This window comes from Pavona decussata, unplaced genomic scaffold (genome assembly GCF_977016875.1).
Source record: "Pavona decussata unplaced genomic scaffold, jaPavDecu1.1 SCAFFOLD_25, whole genome shotgun sequence".
Classification (NCBI taxonomy): Eukaryota; Metazoa; Cnidaria; class Anthozoa; order Scleractinia; family Agariciidae; genus Pavona; species Pavona decussata.
Window position 1 is genome coordinate 512,501 of NW_028145448.1, and position 22,929 is coordinate 535,429.

The window sequence follows — 22,929 nt, forward strand, 5'->3', positions numbered from 1 at the left end:
TTCCTTAAAATTTCTTTCCTAAAAAAATGGATACCCAAGAAAACAGGCAAGCTTTGTGGAAAGCATCACTGAGTTTCAAAAGGTTTGCACGCTTTTATCTTCAGGCTGAAAGGAGGGTAAAAGCCATCTTGGTCCTTGCCAAGCAGCGTCGTACCACTTAGCTTCCGGTTTTTTGCTCCCTTTAATTTTGATTCCAACGCAGATATCATTGTTTCTTTCCATAAATACGAAATAATAAAAAAAAGATTTTTGAATTTACAGCCTTGATACTACTATTTATAAGGTCAAACCATCATAAGTGTTTTATTTGTAAAATGATGCCTGTAATTTTCCGCCAATCAACTGTTCATTTGAATTTTTTTATTGTATTTAAAATGCCAATTTAAAATTTAAGATTAGCTATTTTTCAGATCATTCTCTAAACTTATTTTTGTCTGAAAACTAAAGAGGACCTTTTTTCACTTTCTGCTTAAATTGAGGACTTTTGAGGATTTTTGAATTGCTGTAGATTTCCTTTCAAAGCTTCGTCGTTGAAAGGAGGAAATGGAAAAGATGTTATTTTTTTCTAATCTATGTTGGTAAATGGAAGGTTTTACGGTTTATACACAGTCGGGGGATGCCATCCCAGGTAAGAGTAGACGGGTAATGGCAAAAACAAAAATCCAAGAAAAAGAAAAGTAAAAATTCGTCACGGGCGTGCTTTAGCAGTTTCTTTGGGGTGAGACGAAAATAGCTGAAAAACGGTCATAAGAAAATGACTGCCGTTATCGTCGGAAATTGCGGAAAACATCCTAAAAGGAAAATAATCTCATTCATCAGTGATTGAAAAGTATAGTCCTCGTCACATCTTTTGATCAATATTGTTACGGGGGAATTCACAAGTTTGCACGGAATTAGGAACTTAATATTTCGCACAGAATTTTGTTCGTAGCACAAACAAATAATAAGCCTGCAGAAGAAAATAATGGGCTATTCATTACAGGTTGATTGTCCGTAATTAAACCATATTTAATCTTAAAAAGAAAGGAGTTTGGTCTTCTTGCAAATATTTATTCACTTTCGCTGCAAGAAGTTAGTTTGCTTTAAGATATTCGCTGCATGATTCTTGTTCTCTGTAACTTTAGAAAACAACTTGTAAAGCTAAATTAGCATTTCTTTTGTGCCTTTAGGATTTGGAAGTATTGTACTAAACTTAAGCCAACAATTACTTTCTTTAATTCGTTAAGTTTAAAATTACTTTTTATTGGAGCTCGTTTCGATTACTTTAGAAGTAGATAGCTTCTATACGATTAATTTACAGCTAGCATATTCAGCTGTCCTGTTATTTCCTAGTCGAATTGGTTCTCGTTAGAGGTGTAGATGTACTTAATGAAAAGTTCTCGTTATCTCCGGAACAGTGCTCTCGCAGCTGTTCGTCAGTCGTAGGATTCATTACATGAAGATTTCCTAGTTGCAATGTAGTGTATTCAGAAAGGCGTTTGCCGCTGGAATTAGTTTCCAAGCTGGATCCACAATCTTGAGGACAAAGTGACAATTTTAATTTAGTTCGCTATATCTACAAAGACTGTTGTTCCTCTCTTAATGGTTTTTCATTTAGTTGTGTTGACACGCGTATAGCACCTTGTAAAAAACAATTAATGCACAAGCGCATAAAAGCCCCTGTTGTACAATGTTTCTTCGAATTACAAGTGAGTCAGAATAAAGCTCTGTTGGACCATTTTCTCGTTCTGTTGCTGAGGTTCTGTCCAGTTCGTGGTTTAGATCTTTGGTACCACCTTGAGAAGTGACAGTCTCTTCCTACGAGCGAGTGCTCCCATTTGACTGAAATTTCCCCGTGCGTTTCTGTTAAGCCTTCGTTGCAGTTTCCGTGTATTTCCCGCAAAAGTTGGAAAAATCTACTGACACAATATCCTTGAAGTATCGCCATACGTCTAACAGCAGTCATTCTGTGTGCCAATTCACAAATTTACGCCTCTAAATGGTAGGACGATCACCCCCGGCATTTTTATGCTTTTAGAGTGGAGTTTTGAGTGGAGTATTCCGTGACGATAAAAGTGTTTGTAAACATATTTGACCATTCTTGATGAGCCTTTATTGTTTGGAAAATGCCAACTCGTCTTCAAATACGATCAGTCACAAGGTCTAACAATACGTTTCAAGCAGGCGAGGTTATGATTTGATTTCAAAATCAATGCAGTTCATTCTGTCAGGGCTGGTCTTTAAACAATTCAATCAACTTTCCACGTTGTCTGGCAAAACTAAAACTTGTCTGTATTCTTAACATAAAAAAAGATGACTAATGAACGATGTCGAGCCGCCTTTTTATTATTATTTAAATTAATTAATTAATTAATTAGACCTACCCGTGTAGTATTGGATTCAGGGTTTCTTTTTGCAACTGCTTAAGTTGCGTAAATAGCTGCGAGAGTCTGTTCTATTTAGACTCTTAATTTAGTTGGTAAGTTATTTCAACAGATGACTACAATATTTCATGTCATCCCATTTTCCCACCTACTTACAGATATTTAAGGGCTTCCATACGACGGAAAGTTCCCAGAGGTAAATCCTTGATCCCAGTGTCATGTAAAATCCTGTTCAAGATTAAGCCAAATTTCCACATAAAAACGGTGTTTCATAAATAACCTAAGTCAGGTTAGATCAATGGCGTCTCCATGGAAAATTAAAGCTAGATATTTAAAAGGCAATTTGGTAATCAAGGCTAGAATTGAAGAATTTAAGTCCTGAAATTTATTGAGTGCAGTTAAATTTCTCTCAGGAGAACTTTAAATAGATTTACTTTACATACAAATTAATTTTTAACAGCTAATAAGAAGATGTTCATTCGACGAGAAAAGAGAAATCGTACAGCTTTGTAGCAGTTGTTGGAAGGCACTTGAGGAAGTCGGGCGTCAATCGTGTCTTCGTGCAGTCATATATATTCTGCCACAGTCTGTATCCATAGGAACTGATGCAGTAATTATTGCAATCTGGAAGATTAAAAGTAAACGATATGCTAATTAGCTCTAATTCATGTATTGGGTTCGCCCTGTGGATTATTGGATCAGATGCAGGATCTTTTTAAAAGTTATTAACATTGCAGATATCGAACGAAAAAAAATCTTCATATCTTCTGCTAAAACGTCATGTGACAGCAATTTGATTTGACTTACTACTACTGTAATTGTAGTTCACTGAACTTGACTTTTCCCTTTTTTTGCTTTCTTCTTTCGTCAACGAAAGTTTATCATTTTTACCTACACTGCTCTACTTTCGCAGTGTTTGTTTATCAGGAGTGATTGTTTTCAATTCAATGGAGACGCTCTTGTAAGGTACTTTAAGATAGAAAAAACAGAGCTGTCGCTTTCAAGTTGGCTGCCGTTTGGAAAACATGACGTATTTCCAAATTTCAAATGACATTATTATTACTATTGCTATTATTATTAGGCGCGCGCGAAGCCCTATAGCTAAGATATTTTGGTAAACCCGTGAGGGCGAGAAATTTTGGGTTGGTTATGACGTCACTTCCGTGCGATCGACGACCGTATGTACGTACGTTCGCTCCATCATGTAATCTAAAGTAAAATGAAACACTTAAACCCTGTGCTTCAACTTTGGTTTCTTTCGGTAGGAAGTGGGATGGCCAACTTCTTTCAGAAAAACAAACGAGAATTTCGAAGAAAACTAATTGTTGTATTCGTTAAACATTTCGACAAACGACATATGTCGAAAAAGCAGGCGACTTATAAGGAAATTTGAGACTCGGAAGCAACTTAGAGGGCGAACAAACAGGCGAAATGTCAGTTGAAAACAAACATGCTGTGAGTAAGCAACTTGCAAGTTGCTTAGAAATTAAATACAATCTTGCAGGCAATTGTCGGTAATTTTCCATATTTAACATATTTTTCAAACTACACTTCTCAAACTCATAATAACTCATCAAGAGAAAACAAAGAAAATCACTACCGTGACCGTGGTTTGGATATGTGATCTTAATTACCATAAAATTTTGCCAACTTTAGCGTTTAATTTCTCCAAGAATTATTGACCATTTGAGAAGCCATATCAAACACTCGAAGTCGAACTCGAAGTCGTTTAAAAAAACTCGGCTACGCCTCGTTTTTTCAACCTACTTCTCAGTGTTTGGATATCTGATGAAACACTCTTCCTCGTGTTTGATATATTACACAAATACTTAAGTCGTTGCCATACGACAAATATTCGTGGATAAATTATCTTTTAACATACACAGAGCTATTCACAGTGACGAACTGTTTTGAACATTTTGTGTTGGACTTAATATGTATTACAAATGCATTCGCAGCGCATATTAGTAAACACGCAGTAAACGCTTACATATTTCGGACCACAACCAAACATTAATTTCTCTTGTATTCTTTTTTTGGTAGCATTTACTTAAAGACTACAATAATTTTTTTGTTAAGGAGAAATATTCGCAGAGTTATAAATTGTTTTTAACATTTTGCGTTGCACTTGAGTAATTCGTTCGGCTTTCGCATCCTATATTGGTAAACACGCTCTAATTTTAAGCGCTCACTGAAATATTTTGAGCCACAACCAAACATTAATTTTTTTCTGCATTTTCCTTCTATTTCTATATTATCAGAGCTATAAATTGTTTGGAATATTTTGTGTTGGACTTGTGCAATTCATTCGCCATTCGCAGCGCATATTTGTAAACACGTTCTAATTTTAAGCGCTTAATGACATATTTTGTAATTCATTCGCCATTCGCAGCGCATATTCGTAAACACGCTCTAATTTTAAGCGCTTAATGACATATTTCGGACCACTGTCAAACATTATTTCCTATATTCTCCTTTTGTCAACGTCTACTTAGAGACTAGAACTATTTCTGTAGGAGACATATTCCTAGAGTTATGAACTATTTTGAACATTTTGTGTTGGACTTGTGTAATTCATTCCCCATTCGCGGCGCATATTTGTAAACACGCAGACTTGCATATATATAAATCCTATTAAAAAAGAATAGTGGAGCTCCGCTTTTAGGCTGGGTTAAATATATTTAGTATAATTACTCACGTGATTAGAATTAATTTAAAAATTGGGAAACTCATTAATGAGAAAAATTTTGCTTTGGTTATGACGTCACTTTCGTCCACCCGACCGTCCGTACGCAATCCCACAATGCTAATGCGCCCGTGTTTGTTTTGCGGGAAGTTGCATGGCGAGATGCGTTTACAACAGAAATCCTACAGAACACAAAATACAAAGTCAATTCATATGTATTTATTGGATATGTTGACAAACGTGGAGAGAAGAGAAAGAGAGAGAAAAAAGAAAACAAGAAAAGCGGAGACGATTAAGCTAAGTTCAACGTGAGAGAGAGCGACGGATAGCAAGTTAGAGCAGGCTAGCAGTAAAAAGTAAGTTTAAAAAGCCTCACATTTGCCTATATCACCAGTTCGTGGTCAGTTTTGGTAACTTTTAGAACTCTTAAATAGCTTAACATAGACGCTTTATTCGCTTTCGATACTTCCAATATTCCAAAGAGGTTAATTAAAAAAAAAAATGTTTCGTGGCCGTGCTTTTTCATTCTCACCGCAAGACTCTCATGTGTTTACAAAAGTTTTAAAGCTCTTAAATATTCTACCAAACACCAAAAAGTATTTTTATGTATTCTCCTTTTTCTTAAACGTATATCTAGAATTGTTACTAATTAGGAGCAGAATTGACACAGATCTGAGTTTCCAAACATTTTTTAATATGTCTGGGAACCCTGTTAAGCAACGACGACGGCAGCAACAACGCTGCAAAACAATCGCTCCGCACGAGAATTTTAAATTTTGGTAATTTTTTTTGCCGTCCTCCGCAAGGCTACAACGTGAAGTGGCCTAATTTAAGGTTTTGAGGAGAACGTGTGCAAACGAAGGGGAATTTTTCTCTGTTAACTTGAACGAAACACCTACTAATTTAGGCAACTTGCTAGCCGTTTACTTAAGTCTAATGCGTTTCCGAGCAACAATCATTTTTTTTTGTTATTAATGTGTTTCAAGCTTTACAAATATACTTCAATCGTTTCGACAGGACAAATATTCGTCGAAAAAATAATTTCTGAACATTTTGTTTCGGGGTAGTTTCGTTCGCACCGCACGCCTCTTATTCAGATCTGTGCCAAGCAACCAAGAGTGATTTTCCCGTGTTCTCCTCTTGTTGAGGTTTGTTTAGATTTTAGTAGCAGCAATATTGACTGAGTTGTAAATTCTACACATGTAATAAAAAAAAGAATATAAGTTTAATTCAGGAGTAAACTGACAATAATAAAACTTAATGTCAAGCATCAATTAATTGTTCACCTGCGCTGTAAAGCTTCCTACCGCTTGAAAATCCGCGAAAATAGATCGATAAAAATAGCAAACGGTGGATCTAATAAAAAAGAACTTTACGGAGTAATTTCTTCCACCGAATTTGACCTGCTCCTTCCTCCCACTGCTTATGCTCGGTTATCATTCGTTGAAAGAAGTAGTAGCGAGGTGAGAGCTCTTAGTCGCCATGACTGATTTCAGTTTCTCAGCTAAACAAATGTCAATCCGATCCAAGTTTTTAGTTTTGATCGAAAAATCGGTTGCCTTTTCTTGTAAGAGACACGAAAATTTAACATTTAGGAATTTCCTTAGTCTAAATGCAGCACTTGATTTCCATGTATTTGTGGTACAAAAAAACCAGGCTTAAACAGTCCAAAGAACTTGGAAGAACTCGTTGTTCTTGGACACAAAATGAAGAATTCAGTGAAATGTAGAACTGACCTGCTCAGCCAATGAGGAGCGAGTATTTTCGCCGCTCGACCAATCAGGAGTAAGTAATTTTGCCCTCGGGGAAGGGAAACTTGAGAAAAATTGCCCTCTGTTAAAACAAATCAGCATTAAAAAAAAAATTCCCTTTGTACTACATTGTTATTATTTTTTTAACCAGTTTGCTGCATATGCACTAAGAATGTGTATGACTGCAGAAAGGATGAGGAACTGATATTAAAGTTATTACGTTCATACGCTGACCAGATTTCTATAAATGCTATGAAAAATATTGGAGCTCCCCTTTTAGGCTTGGCTAAAAATATATTTATTAGTAGGATATAAAGCAATCCTCGACCAATCAGATGAACGGAATCCCTATAATCAACTGAGTAATTATACCAAACTGGATATATTTAACTATTATTCCGCAAGCGCGCGTTTGAGATAAGATGACAGCGTATAATCATCTCATATCCAAAACGCGCGGGTGGAATAATTGTTTTATTAAAAGCCAATCGAGAGATATTTCTAGATCTTGATTATTTACGAGGCTGGGGCTTTGAAACACATGGAAATTGTGGGGTAAAATGACTACTCATTAGTATACTCTATATAGAGAATACTAATGAGTATAAAGAGCAAGGGTACGGGTACGGCTTGCCATCACCTCTCATGACTTCCAATATAAATCTTGTAAACCAGTAATTTACCTGTTCTACGGGAGTGGTGCCCAAATTAACTGGACCGGACCTATACTCATCTCTAAGGGTACCAATTTGTGTGTTTCAGTATTCATCTCAGACTCGATAGACGTCTATCGACCACACGGTACCTTGTCGAGTTGGAATAGCCCTTTTCACGGTTAACTCTGCTCATTTGCATTACAATGAAATCGAGCATGTATGTGAGGCAATTTTGGGCTATTTTGTAGTTTTAGCCCGAAATTGCCTTGCATCCACGTTGGATAACACTGTAATGCAAATGAGAAAAATCAACCGTGAAAAGGGCTATTCTGTCTCTTTCTTTCTGCTCAATTTCGTTGACTGTGGTGGGCTTTTGGAAACGTGCACTTTTATCGAATTCATCCCTCAAGCGCTCGGATATGTCTACACTCTCAAAAGCAAGTAACTCTTGAGTAGCAAGGACGGCCTTAAGTTCCTCGAGCTCTGCACACTGGCTCATAGCCGCAGCAAATGAGCCATCAAAACAACAAAGAATAAACAAAGCTCCAAAGAAAGAAACATTACGGCGACTTCCAAAACAAAACAAAAACAAACAAACAAAAAAAACGTGATTCCCAAGTGGAAATGAGAAAATTAAAATACGCTCATTAATATTATAATCTGCATAAAATATGGTTTCTTCGCGGATGTGACCGTGTTCTAAGACGATTAGACAATGAATGATCGTGTCCTATGGGATATAGCATCTCTTGCATTAGATGGGAGAGCCTCTCGGGATGCGCCCTCGCAGCCTAATATCTATGCGCAAGGCACTATTACCCATTGAAAACTCGCCTTCATTGTCTAACCCTTACTCATACTTAAACGGCAACAATAAAGCAGCGAACAATATAACCACAAAAGTGTTTTGTTTTCGGTTTTTATAGTGTTCCTCATAGCCCATTATCTCCTGAAGAATATAGTCTAGCTTGTTGGGATATCTGCATTATTGTGTGAGCTGGTAATTATTATCATTTTTATTATTATTTTTTTTTTTTGAAGAAGTGATTTTTATTAGCATTACGTTACACTAATAATACAATAGTAAACACTACCGACACTAATTTACACTAATAGCGATAATTACATTAATTACTGTACTCACAATGAAAGCTTACTATACTATACTATACTATACTATACTATACTATACTATACTATACTATACTATACTATACTATACTATACTGTACTGTACTGTACTATACTATACTATACTATACTTAACAATTATTCCACGAGCGCGCGTTGGATATGAGATGATAGATAGCCAACGAGGCGCGTAGCGCCGAGTTGGCTATAATCATCTCATATCCAACAAGCGCAAGTGGAATAATTGTTTTATTAAAAACAACCGAGAAATATTGCTAGATCTTGCTGATTTCGCTGTGCAAGAACGACCAGAAGGCAATTTAATGGTCGCCATTTCTCGGCCATGGTATAATTGCTCATATACCATGGCCGCTAAGCCAATCAAATCCCTCGAATTGCATTATACAATGATGCAGTTTTTAATAATATACTATACTATACTACGGTTCTAAGAAATTCCTTATATTTACAATAATAACAGTATCTTTACTTCCAACTTTTCTTTTATTCAATTTTATAATTGACATTACTTACATTACACTACAAAAATAACTTACCTTACACTAATAAAAAGTACCTAGATAACAACCCATCCACACACCCTACTTTTTGTTTTTATTGTTAATTAATTACAATGTTACAGTATGAACAGGTAAGCGAAAAAAAACGAGCGAAAGAAAACGAGAAAATAGAACTAGAGCAAAAGAGTAGTGGATAGTGATTCAAGGGGTCTCTCAAATGCCCACTCTTCTATGAATTTGTCTCGAACTAGTGGTTCCCATTTAATCTTGAAGTGCTTTAGATAACCTTTATCCTTGGCAATATCATATTCAATGCAAGCTTTTTCACGTAATTCTGTTTCAAAGACATGGAAGAGAAGGGGTGCGTCATCTAGACTGCAACGATATATATAAAATTTGGCAACTAGAAGGGCAAAATTGAGCAGCGTACAGAACTTTGAATTGTCTATCACACCGTATAAAACCTTAGCGGGAGTGAGGTTGAGTTCAATCTAGATGTTTCGAAGCCACCACTCCCGAAAATCGTTCCAAAAAGCTACGATAAGCGGGCAGTGAAAGAGCAGATGCAGAAGTGACTCAGGATTTTCTTTACAAAAATAACATTTATTGTCTTGAACAATACTTGCTTTGAGAAACCTGTCCTTTGTAAACACAGTATTATGAATTAATTTTAAACTGAAACATACGCAATTTAATTTCCTCGGTTGTTATCCAAGGTAGAAGATATATCTTTGATAGATTTCCTTTGCCGGAATTAAGAATGTTTTGCTGTGATGAAGGTGACACAAATTTACTGTCAGCGATATCCTGTAGCAGGTTGCAGTGGAAAGATTCGAGTTGTTAGTGTGCCAATTAGCAATTAAATCAACAAGGTCTCGGGATTCTTTGGATATATTGTTACAGTTTTGACGGATTGAATTGCTTAAGCCGTAATATGTTGTAAAGCAAGCTTTAACGTCAAACCTACGACAGAAAACTTCAAAGGGAAGAAATTTACCATTGTCATTCTTAGGTCTTTGATTTTGTTCAGTCTTTTACGAAACCACGCTAGGAAAAACACAGATGTATTGTTAATTTTTATGTGTTTGTTGTTCCAGATGATTGTTTCGTTTGGACTAAGATCACCCTTACCCGCTAAGTGTGTGACCTCCCAAAATTCTAACAGTCTTACGTAAAAAGGCGGTACATTCTTCAAGTCGAGTTCTTTAAATCTGTAGTTGCATTGCAACACCTAGATGCACAGTTGCATCATCGGGAATTAATTTCCATGCTCCTCTTTTTTCGTTGGTGAGCCTGTTAATCCAAACACATTTTAAAGCTTTGTTCACGTGTTCGAAAACTATCATTTTTAGTCCACCTTTCTTTTTAGGTCCAATAATAGTGATTTCTTAATTTTTGCAGGTTTAGCGTCCCACAGGAACTTAAATGTTAATTTGTTTACTTCATGGGCAAAATTTTCAGGAATGGGAAGAACTGAAGCGCTGAAAATAAGCTTTGATAAGCCAAGAGTTTTGATAATGTTAATTTTTCCACATAGAGTAAACACTCTACTTTTCCTGCTGTTAAGGACTTTTTCTAGGTTCTCCAGTTTTACGTAAAAATTAAGCTTATATACAAGATCAGCAACGTTTGAAAATAAATTCCCAGGGCATAGACATAATCTTTGGGCCACTTGAAGCCGAAAGGTTTGTCCGGCGGCGATCTTTCCACGAGCCTAACCATAATGCTCCGATTTATGTGCATTGATTTCTAGACCGGAATAGTTTTAAAACTTATCCAGAAGGCGGAGCAGCGCTTCAACAGAAGAGGTGTTTCTAACGAAAACCGTCGTATCGTCAGCATACTTCGATAATTTTACTTCTTGTTTATCAACAGAAATACCCTGTATCAGCGGGTCATTCATTATTGCGAGTGCAAGCAGTTCTATAGCTAAGACAAAGAGCAACCCAGGCAGTGAACAGCCTTGTCTTACGCCACGTTTGAGCTTAAAGAAAGGTGACGCGAAACCATTGTTTATAACGCAGCTGGATATATCAGTGTAAAGAACCCTTACCCAGCGTTTGAAAACATCCTTAAACTTGAACATATCAAGCACCTTGGCAATGTAGTCCCATTCGACGGAGTCAAACGCTTTACGAAAATCAAGAAAAAATGGCGACGCCTGGAATATTTTTTCCTTGGTATAGTCAATCAGATCGCTAATTAACCTGATATTTTCGCCTATAAATCTCCCTTTAATGTATCCAGTTTGATTTGGATTGATAATGAAAGAAAGTAGCTTCTCGAGTCTTTTGGCCAAGACTTTAGCAGCAATTTTGTAATCAGTGTTTAACAATGAGATTGGACGTAGATGAACGTAGATTGTTTAAATTGTTTGTAGGTTTGTTCTTTTTTGGAAGGAGAGAACTTATTCCTCTTTTCTGACAAATTGAAAGTTCACCTTTCTCAAAAGCATAGTTAAGACTGAGAATCAGTCGATTTAAATGTACTTACATCATAGCCAGTCTTATATTAACGTCTTATTAATGCTGTCAGTTGTAATATTTAACTTTCTATGTTAATGTTGTGTAAATAGTGTGAAATAAATGAACCTTGAACCTGGAACCTCAATTTCGATGAAAAAAACATGAAAAGTGTCAGAAGCCTTAAATAGGCTTCTGAAGGTATTAATTATTGCGATAAATGCGCAGTCACTCTGTAGACGCCCCCCCCCCCCCCCTATATGGACACAAGTGATCTCCATCCCCAAACCAGGGGGGGGGGAGGGCATGTCTTCAGAGTGAGTTTGCGCATTTATCGCAATAATTAAAACCTTCAGAAGCCTATTTAAGGCTTCTGACACTTTTCATGTTTTTCAAATTTTGATAAAGATGGCTGACAGTCATCGAAACTGTCAGCATTAATAAGACGTTAATATAAGACTGGCTATGATGTAAGAACATTCAAATCGACGGTTTATCTTCTACAAGCCTGATGAATTTCTTCAAGAAGGACTGAGAATCAGGTTTTTACTAAGATCATTCCAAAAAAAATTATGAAATTCAACTGTGAAACCGCCCGAGCCGGGAGGTTTGCCATTTTTAAACTCGTTCATAGCCAACAAGCATTCATTTTCTGTGATAACAACTTCACAACCACTAGACATTTGCTCCGGCAAGGCAGTCAAGTAGCTGGTAATTAATGCAGTCAAACCACACAATGACAGTTCTGGGTATCAGTGCTTTGAATGTCTACAATTTTCAGATTTTGCAGCTTATTAGCTTTACAGTAATATAAAGTTTACGTTTTTAGGGTTTCTGATACGGTAGCCGCCTGAGGGGTGTATTTGCTAAATAACCGCGCTTAATTTAATACCACTTGACTATTTTTTTTTCTTTTTCAATAGTAGCGCGTAGATTATAATCGGTGAATTATAATTTATCATGACAAACAATGCTTGAATAAATTGAATTTTACTTTGGAGAGTATTTCGATAAAATTTCGTCCGACTCTTTGTACTTACCGGGAGAAAAAAAGGAGAAGTCTAACTTGTATCCTCTGCGCGTGACACGGTCGTTTGAGTGAAAGGTTAGCACAGCATAGCGTCCAGTGAAAGTAATATTCAATCCAGACTGCACCCCACAGTATGTACCTACGGTATAGTTGTTATCATTGAAAATCTTCAAGTAGTCATACCTGCAAACAAGAAAAACGTTGTTGTTTTGTTGATGAGATAACATGAACTTGACATTAGCTTACACAACTTGATAATATAATATGTGGCAAAATTACACGCAGTATTATATGTTTACTGAGTTAAAGGAGTACGGCCAATTACTAACAAATAAGTGCAGATATATACATGAAAGTAGGACAAACATTACAATAACTTACATTTAAACTATATATAGACGAATCGACAAGGTAACCGATAAAAAATGCTAAAGTAATCCATGGCCCAATAATAGATGATGCAAATACAACGACACGGACAAACAAACCTTACACACATCTCAGCTATCAAATTGTCTAGAAATAAAAGCAAAGGTTCCAAAACAATCCATAATCAGGCCCTGAGTATAAAGTACAGACAGGCGCAAAGAGTAGAAAATGAGATTACATACATGCAAAACTAGTTTATCACATGTGTGTCATGACAATAAATGACAAGGCAGTCTAGTTATTCATTTGATTCTTAGCCGCAGATCCAAACGACAAAAATAACAACAAAAAGCAAAAATAAAAAAATACAAATAAGCAAAGAAACAGGCAAATGACTCTCAAGATAAAAATAGCTACTCTTAGAGTAATGATACTAACAAGTAACTTTGTTCTTTGCGATGTCTCAATAGCTTTCTTTCGAGTAGTGTATATACCTTTTTTTTCTCTTTTATGTTTTTTTTTTTGTTCTTTTATTCTTCTCCAGTCATCTCGACAATATACATTAAGAGAATAAAGGTATTAAAATAACGGAGAAAGGGCCAAAAACAGAACGACTAACACTTAGCCTTAATGATGAAAAAAAAAAAACAAGGTTCAAGAAAATATAGACAAAACAAAGAAACAATCACAACCACCGTCATCATGCAATGGAGGTTATGTAATGTATACTCTAAACACTGATTCGATAGTTTTGTACCTGCAAGAGTAATGATCCTCCAGGGTAAAATTAGAAAAGTAAATCCTTATGGCCAGCCCGTGTGGAATATCAACCCGATAAACACAGTCCATGTTGTTTGGATAGTTGTTTGGATATCCGGGACTTTTCAGTACGTTGTTGACAACGGCACCACATCCTGTTAGATTAAATAGACATTTAGTATAAATGAATAATTTCTTAGTGAAAGATCAGTTTGTGATAAAAGTTAATGCTAGAAAATCACGACGTTTTGACCTCTCCGAGGTCAATTTCAAGTGCGGGTAAAAAAAACAAAGCTTACTAGCATAAATATATTACAAGCAGTTAAAATCGGTAAGAATGTCATGAACGTTAAAATGTGATGAAACGTGTCAATTATAAGTATTTATAAAGTTAGAAAAGGACATAAAACAATGAAACAATAAAACAATAACGAGGCTTGCTAAGAGCTGATCTAAACAAATAATTTTGCGCGGATGGAATCACACAGTTTATTTCCTGTTGGTTTAAGTTCTTTGTTAAAAAAAAAGCATTTTGAAAATGAGGCAGTCAAGTTGTTCTGACATTTTCTTAACATTTTAAAACTTCGCGCAATGCCATTTGGGGCTATATTGTGCTGCTCCTTCAGGTGGTTTCCGTTTGCCAATCCCTTGAGTTCTTCAATTCGCTGGTGAAGGTGTCGGCACGTGTTACCGACATAGCCTGCATCGCACAGGCTACACTGAAAATAATAGACAACGCACTGTTGATTCACAAGGAGTGGCTTGTCTTTCCTCACTTTGATTATTTTCGTTCGTGATCTTTCGACTTGTGTACACCGGGTTGGTATCCTCATTGATCTTCCGACCGAGGTCTCCAAGTTGTATGCGCAGTGCGTTTGCAGATTTCTGATCTTTGAAAGGCAGTACGATTCTTACTGGGGCTTTTTGCTTCTCAGGTACTTGCTGTTGGGTACGTGAATCCTCAGACACTTTTCAATCAATGAATTGGCGGATGGTAGACTGCACAAGTTTGTCTAGGTAGCGCAGTCGGGAAAAAGTCTCTCATTCCTGATTAATGAGCTTCCACGTAGATGAGAGCTTAAATGCAAGGTTGAGGATGTTTCAAAATTTTAAGAAAGTGTCAGAACAAACTTTACTGCCTCATTTTGGGAATGCTTTTTACCAAAGAACTAAAACCAACGCCGAACAAACAGTGTGATTCCATCCGCGCGAAATTATTTGTTTAGATCAGTTCTTAACAAGGCTTATTACTGTTTTATTATTTAACTGTTTTATGTCCTTTTCTACTTTATGAATACTTAACATTAACACATGTTATCACATTTTAGCGTGCATGACTTTCTTACCGATTTTAAGCTGTTTGTAATATATTTATGCTAGGTTTTGTATTTTACTCGCACTTGAAAATGACCTCGGAGAGGTGGAAACGTCATGTTTTTTTAGCGTTTACTTTTTTACAAAAAAATTAAATAACCATTATAGAAAGGTTTAAGGGAAGAAAAACTGAGGAAGAGAACATGAAAAGGACGTTTTAATTAAACATGATTACTCTCTTTTTTCAGTACATTCCAAAAAACATTCACTACAAGTTCAATTTATTAGATATTAAACTGAAAAAATCAGGTAAAAATTAATTAGTGTATAGCTTTGTACGGTGTCACTACTTAATTAAAAGCTAAGCTTTGTGATACGTTTTTTGTTCTTTACTATAATTAAAAATAAAGAATAGAGCGTTTTACAGGAAAATGCTGGTTTTGGTACAGCTCATTAATTTTTTTCCTATGGACTACGAGTCAAACGTTAGTAAATAATAAAATAAATTTTCTTCCTTTGGTGATAGGTGTTTTTGTTGTTTTGGTTAAATCCTCGCCTTTGTATCCCCCTTAAAGTCGAGTTCCTAATTGTTCACGACAGCGCAAAGGGGATCTGGGTAAAGTCAAGTTGTGACGTAAAATCGAGGACGACGCTCAAGCGATTTTCAGTTTATCACCACAGAGATAACCTAAACCTCGAGTGAGTCTAGGGATGACGAAGCTGTTGCTTATGCTGACAACTCACTGGCGGACGCGAAAAGGACAGCGAGATACCAAGGAGAAGTGAAGGCCCTATTCTAAAGGACCGATTAAAAGACGATGTAGAACTCAAAGAAATGTCAAGATTCGCGATTGTTTCCATTAATTTCGAGCGTGGTTTTGTCGTGCTTATTGATATTTTTCATGTGCTGGCACGCCTTCTTTACACGCTAAAGCGTTTGTATTTCTTAAATCATTTATCCGCTAACATAACGTTACTGTACTTTAGATACAAGTGTAGAAATTGTGGAGTCGTTTGGTGACAAAAATGTGCGAACGTCGTCGCTAGCGCTGTTGTGGACTGTAAGGGTCGTTCTGCTATCACAAAAGTATAAATTGCTGGGAAAGCGGTAATTCCGAAGCTGTCTCGCTCTAACCCGTTCTTTACACTCTGGACGGGGATTGACAGGCCGCTGAGCCGTCGCGCCACTAAATTATAAACCTTACTCGCTCTTTACACCCTGACCGCCAATGGTGAGCCACCGAGACTTCGAGCCACTAAATTGTTAACCCTACTCGTTCTTTACACGCGACTGGCGAGCCGCCTCACTGAGTTATATACTTCTCGAAATGTGTCTCTATTGTTTTTTTGTTCCGAATCTTCATCCTTTGATCCTTAATCCTTTGTGCATGTGTAATTACATACAAAATCATCGGTTACAAAATACTTCGAGCATATTACTGAAGTCTTCGATGACTCCCATCGAGCACCCTTCTTTCTAACAAAGTCGACCCATCTTTTTCTTCGTTTCTTCGCCTCTGGACGCTCATCGCCTTAAGAAGGTATCGTACGGCTCGCTTTTCCTTCCTGCAAATTCCTAATCTTACTGCAACCTCTGCAACTGACTGCAATCAGAAGTCGAACCCACTATTACTAGTTCGGATGCTATACCACTGAGCTACAGGAGACTCGTAGAAGCTAAGGCCATTAAACTAGGTTTATGGGACAAACATCCCGCATACTGCTACGAATGGAATGTCGATGAGTGGCATGTGCGCAATGAAAGGAAATGTGATGTGATATTTTTTTAAGCCTGAGAGCATCTAAACTAGTAGTCGGAAGGTCTTAGGTCTTACTCCTGATAGGAACACTCGGAATTTATTTTTCCGAGTTTGCCTGTGTTATTACCGAATAATACATCATACTCATTTGTTCGCCAGGCAGTGGTAGGGCATTCGAACTTGTAAACGTAAGGTCTTAGGTTCGACTCCTGATAGGAGCATTCGGAATATCTTTTTCCGAAATTGCCTTTGTTATTACTGAATAATAAATCATTCTCATTTGTCCACCAGGCTTTAAAAATATTACATCACGTTTCCTTTCATAGCTTCAGAAAAGCTCCGAAATTGAGCAAAAACCAATCAGAACCATTAATTAAAGAAACACTAATTTACCTTAAAACAGTAGTTATATTAACAAAAGTTTTTTTTCTTTAGTTTAAAAAGGGGTTTTTCATTTTGTGAAGAAAACTGCCTGTCGAAATTAGGTTCCCATGACAACATCAAAGTCAATGAATACAACTGACCGCATAAAACTACTTTTAGTTAAATTTTTTAAAACGACCTTAAGTTTCATGGAGTTTGCGCAAACATTAAAAAAGTTATGCAGGTTCAACGGTGCCGTGGACAGAATCCCCGCTACTAATCTACATACGGTTAATCTAACTATATAAAAGAAACAAGTGAAGTATGTGTGGTGTTCTCGTGTTCTCAAAGTGACGTCAGCAACCACTAGACCCATGCTCTTAAAAACTCGGTCGTGAACCAATTAAACTGGTGGTGATTTTAGGCTATTTTCCGTTTTTCCAGAAGGTACAAAATACCGAAGATTACACCAAATAAAAAAAATACTTCTGCAGAGATGCATACCGAAATATGGGGATTTTCTGAGGGGGGGGGGGGGGGAATAGTGATGGAGGGGTTTAGGTGCACTTTAATTGAGTGAACTCAGCATATTGTTCAAATCAATGGAGGCTGCTGAAGTAGACTTGTTAGTGGAAACTTGCAAGTAAAGAAATATTACACATTACTTCCATGCGTTTTATTCCAGCAAGTCATTCGGAAGCCTCGTTTAATGTTAAATATTACCAAGAGAATCTGGCTTGAAAGTATTTAAGCAACACTACTTAAATTAATATCCTCTATTTACATAAGACGTTATCAAAGTTTTACACAAAATGCATGTCCTTGGCTAGCAGAATCAATTTTTAGAAAGTGACAGTCGAATGCTGATTACCGTGAACAAATACAATAACGAACCAGCTTTGGTAAACTTACTTCTTCACCAAGTTTACAAAAAAAAATCCACTCAATACATTGCGCCGATTAAAACGCTTTGATCTGCAGACATGAAGGCGTTGGAAGATGGAATTTTGACAAATTTTAACAATGTACGAAGAAAGAGAAATGCGGTCATCTAATAGTCAATGCAGAAGTAAGAACATACTGAATGGTGGTCTATGTGTTATTGATGGCTTTGTCAAAGGAGGAGTTGTAGTGTGTTCTGTTAAGGAGTGTGTCATAAATTTCATCAATGAAGATTTCGGTGAACCTGTTTTTAACTGAATTGGTGCATTTTTAAACTGAACAGTAATGGTAAGCTCCCTAATTTTCAATTCCTTATCGTCGCAGAATTAGTATGCGACAGATGTCACAAGAATCTTCATATGGATATAATTGTTTAAAGAATGAAGGTAAAAATATAATGTGAATTACATAAGTATTAGTCATATGTATTAAAAAATCTAAAAGTTAGTTACCAAAGGAAAAAACAAACACAAAGGAAAGCAAAAGAAAAGGCAAACCTGTAACAGAAAACGTTTTTGAATCTGTCCCTGCCGGGTTGATAGCCATACAAGTGACGTTTCCCTCCTTTGTAACTTTTACAACTACAGTATCTGTTCCCTGACCCAAAATGGTGGAATTCTGAATTAGCGACATATTCATGGGACGAGTTCCTTCAGCCGAACACTTTACCACGTAACCTGGAACTGTTTGCACCGCTGGAATCGTTATTTTCGGTTTATCTGAAATAGTATGAGGCAAAGATAAAAGAATATCGTTTTAGAAAAGTGTCACCCCGAACTTAATTGCATCTTTAATGCCTTTCGGAATTACATTTTCTATCGTCCTTTTTACTTCTTCCTTAGAAACGTCAACAAATTCGCTCAACGGCCATTTTGAAAATTAGTGCTGCCACTACAATAATCTCGCGCGAGGTGATTATAGAAGGATATGACGCAATCCTCGACCAATCAGATAAACAGAATCTCTATAATCACCTGAGTAATTATACTAAACTGAATATATTTAACAGTTATTCTATAAGCGCGTGTTTGAGATAAGATGATAGGATATAATCATTTCATATCCAAAACGCGCGAGTGAAATAATTATTTTCTTAAAAAACAATCGATAGATATTGCTAGATGTCGATGATTTTGCCTAACAAGAACAACCAGGAGATAAATTAAAGGTCGCTATTTTTCGGGCATGCTTTAATGGTTCATGGCCGCTATATCTGCCTCGATTTGAAACAACATATCCAAACAAATTTTGTATTATTTTAACTTTTTTTCAAAGATCAATTATCTTAAGTGAATCACAGGATAGCTGGCATGAGGCCCATTTTTAATCAGACTTGGCCATTTTAAATTATTTGGCACCATTCGGGTCCAAGTAACAAGTATACAATTGTGGATGTCTTTGAATATCTAAGTCGCCAAATTGCACGAGAGCGCTACAAACAATAAGCATAGAGGCATAAAAAGCTAGTAGAATGAAAGAGTCAAATCATGCTCTGTGATTGGCTTCCCGAGCGGTAAAGATGGAGCGATCTTGCCTGCTCGGGACTACCCGTTGCCGGTGAGCTCAGCAGCGAAAGTTTAATCCACAAACAATGCAATATTTCCTTCCATTTTCTTGTTGTTCTGGGGCAACCGCTCACTAAAATGTTAACAACATTTGCCTAGATAAAAGGAAGGGACATGAAATCTTCTTGGGATAGGGTAAATTTTGTGACGTTGAATTTATGGTTTGCTCTGCAGTGTCAGATCTTAGAGAGGTTAATTTGGTAAAATTTTTTGTTTATTATTGTCTCAAGTCGAGTACTAACTTGATTAGTGTTCAGTGTTCAGTGCAATTCAGAAAAGTTGTGTTTCTTAAGTTCGCCGAAGCGCACGTTTTTAATTTACCTGCCTTTTGCTTGTAGTAAACAACAGAATCTTCTCAAAGTGGCTTCGAGACACACTGTGCGTTTTCTTTCGTTGTGCTTGTTTATTACCACGTGCACTGCACGATCCTCCGATTTCAACGATTTTTTTTCCATCCACTAATAAGCTCTAATGTCTCATTAGAACATGTTCACATCAACTCAGCCAATCAGTTCCCAGTATTTGTGTGCTCTTTATCAACACAAACTTTCTTAAATTATGTAAAGAGGCCGCGGCTTTTAAGGACAGGGAAAGTGTGGGGTAAAGTGACCTACTCATTAGTATGCTCTATATAGAGCATACTAATGAGTGTATAGAGCACTGGTACGGGTATGGCTTGCCATCACCTCTCAGAACTTCCAATATGAATCTTGTAAGCCAGTAATTTACCTCTTTCACGGGGTTGGTGCCCAAATTAACTGGAACGGACCTATACTCACCTCTAAGGGTTTCAATTTGTGTATTTCGGTATTCATTTCAGACTCGATAGACGTTTATCGACCACACGGTACTTTGTCGAGTTGGAATTCTTTCTCTTTCTTTTTGCTCAATTTCGTTCACTGTGGTAGGCTTTTGGAAACATGCACTTTTATCGAATTCATCCCCCAAGTACTCGGATATTTCTACGCTTTCAAAAGCAAGTAACTCTTGAGTGGCAAGGACGGCCTCAAGTTCATCGAGCTCTGTACACTGGTTCATAGCCGGAGCAAATGAGCCATTAAAACAACAAAGAAAAAACAAAGCCCCAAAGAAAGAAACATTACGGGGACATCCAAAACAAACTAACAACGTGATTCCTAAGTGTAAATGGCAAAAATAAAATACGATTATAAATAGAATCTCCATAAATTGCGGTTTCTTCGCGGATGTGACCATGTTCTAAGACGATTAGACAATGAACGCTAGTGTCCTGGGATATAGGACATAGCACCTCTCGCATTAGATAGAAGTGTCATTTGGGCTCTGCCCTCGTCGCCTTCTATCTATGCTCGAGGCACTATATCCCATAGACCCCTCGCGTTCATAGTCTAACCCTTACTTATACTTAAACGGCGACAATAGGGCAGCGAACAATATAACGACTAAACTGTTTCGTTTTCTCTTCTTATAGTGTTCCCCAAAGCTAATTTGGGAAATTACATTACGTAATTCTAGAACGTTCTGAGCTTTGTGATGAAACTTTACTTTGTCGGTCACCTCAATATATCAGTAAGTTAATACCAATAATTAAACAATCTGCCTATTACTTCCGCTCAAATGATGTAATTCTACGAGAATTCCCTCCTGGAAAAAAAATGTAGCGATTATAATTTGGTGGTAGGTCTTTTGTCGCCGCGGCTCCCACACTGTGAAATGCTTTACCTCTTGCCATACAGAAACCTAGATCACTGCATTGTTTGAAATCCTCACCGAAAAACCTATCTGTTTAGGTTAGCTTTTGATGCCAAGTATAACTCTAATTTATCATACCTAGTTTAATTTCCACGCTGCAACGCGCCTTTGGTCATTATATGTTAAAATGCGCTATACAAGTTGTTAATTATAAATATTTAGCATTAAAATTCATTTGCTAATTTAACAATTTCTGAAAGCAGAAAAAAATTAATGTTAAGATCCGTGCGAGTTATTCAGGAAACAACAGTAAAAAAAAGGTTAATTCGCCGTCGATGTGACCTAACGGGTTCATCTTCAGGTTTCTTTTATGGCTTATATAAGTATTTTTTGTTTTGGTTTTTGTTTTTTGTTTTTTTTTTGTTTGTTTTTTTAGATTCGAGTGACATACTTGAGGAAAAGTCTCGCGAAGATAGGAGGAGTCTTTTCTTCATGAAACGTTATACTACTTTTTCCCGACTTTTCTGACTTTAACCAGCTAAAATTGTCCTAGTGAAAACACAACCAATAGGGTTGAGATATTTTTCAGATTTGAACGAAATTTGGAGAAAACATTCGTCACACACTAATGCACAAAAGTGTTTCAGGCTCTTGCCAAAATCGTCTCCCTAGCGCATAAGACTCCTTTAAAAATATTCAATTATCAAACTTAATAATAGATTTTCTCAGTACGCAATGGGCATTTCGAAAAAGCCTGAACGCTTTGTTAGCTCATTATCTCCGGAAGGATATAGTCTAGCTTGCTGGGATATCTGCATTAACGTGGGAACTGGTAATTAATTCAGTCAAAGCACACACTGACAGTTTTGGTTTTCAGTGCTTTCATCGCCTTCAAAACAGAAAGCATTATTTCCAGATTGTACAGCTTAATAGCTTTACATTAATATATAGTTAACTATTTTAGGGTTTTTATAAAAGCAGTCCGAATAGGTTTGGAATAACCCATTACCGATTGTCCTCAAAATTTCACAGTTGCCCTTAAACCTTCGTTTCTCGGTCGACAGTGCATTTTTCGTACAATCTTTTGCCTCAATCGGACAATATCGTCCGATACGGTAACCGCCTGAGGGTGTATTTGCTAAACAACCGCGCTTAATACAGTACCACTTGACGATTTTTTTCCAACAGTAACGCGTAGATTATAATCGGTAAATTATAATTTATCATAACAAACAACCTCTGAATGGCAAATTGACATTTACTTTGGAGAGTATTTCGTCCGACTCTTTCTACTTACCGGGAGAAACAAAGGAGAAATCTAACTTGTATCCTATGTATCCATTTTCATATCCGTCTGAGTGAAAGGTTAGCACAGCATAGCGTCCAGTAAAACTGATGTTCAATCCAGACTGCACCCCACAGTATGTACCTACGGTATAGTGGTTATCATTGGAAATCCTCAAGTGGTCATACCTGTAAACAAGAAAGACGTATTTGTTTAGTTCATTTATGATGAGATAACATAGGCTTAAATGACATGAGCTAACACAATTGATAATATAAGATGTGACAAAATTACACGCATT

General features: G+C 36.8%; 2 protein-coding genes across 12 annotated transcripts in view; one reads left to right on the forward strand and one right to left on the reverse strand.

The window, feature by feature from the left end:
• Positions 1-22,929, forward strand: part of LOC146485634 (ras-like protein 1) — a 567,471-nt gene that overhangs the window by 372,985 nt on the left and 171,557 nt on the right. The window lies entirely within an intron of this gene.
• The window catches only part of LOC146485651 (exoskeleton protein RP43-like), a 77,435-nt gene continuing 55,687 nt past the window's right edge, over positions 1,182-22,929 (reverse strand). For 6 of the 7 annotated variants that reach the window (XM_085102971.1, XM_085102976.1, XM_085102973.1 and 3 more), the window contains 5 exons: positions 22,641-22,816; positions 18,605-18,826; positions 13,727-13,883; positions 12,611-12,783; positions 1,182-2,987 (listed from right to left, as the gene is read on the reverse strand). In XM_085102971.1, the coding sequence (XP_084959097.1) occupies positions 2,839-2,987; positions 12,611-12,783; positions 13,727-13,883; positions 18,605-18,826; positions 22,641-22,816 (877 nt within the window). In that variant the 3' untranslated portion in view covers positions 1,182-2,838. The remainder of the gene's footprint in view (positions 2,988-12,610; positions 12,784-13,726; positions 13,884-18,604; positions 18,827-22,640; positions 22,817-22,929) is intronic. The other variant, XM_085102974.1, reaches the window with a different exon arrangement.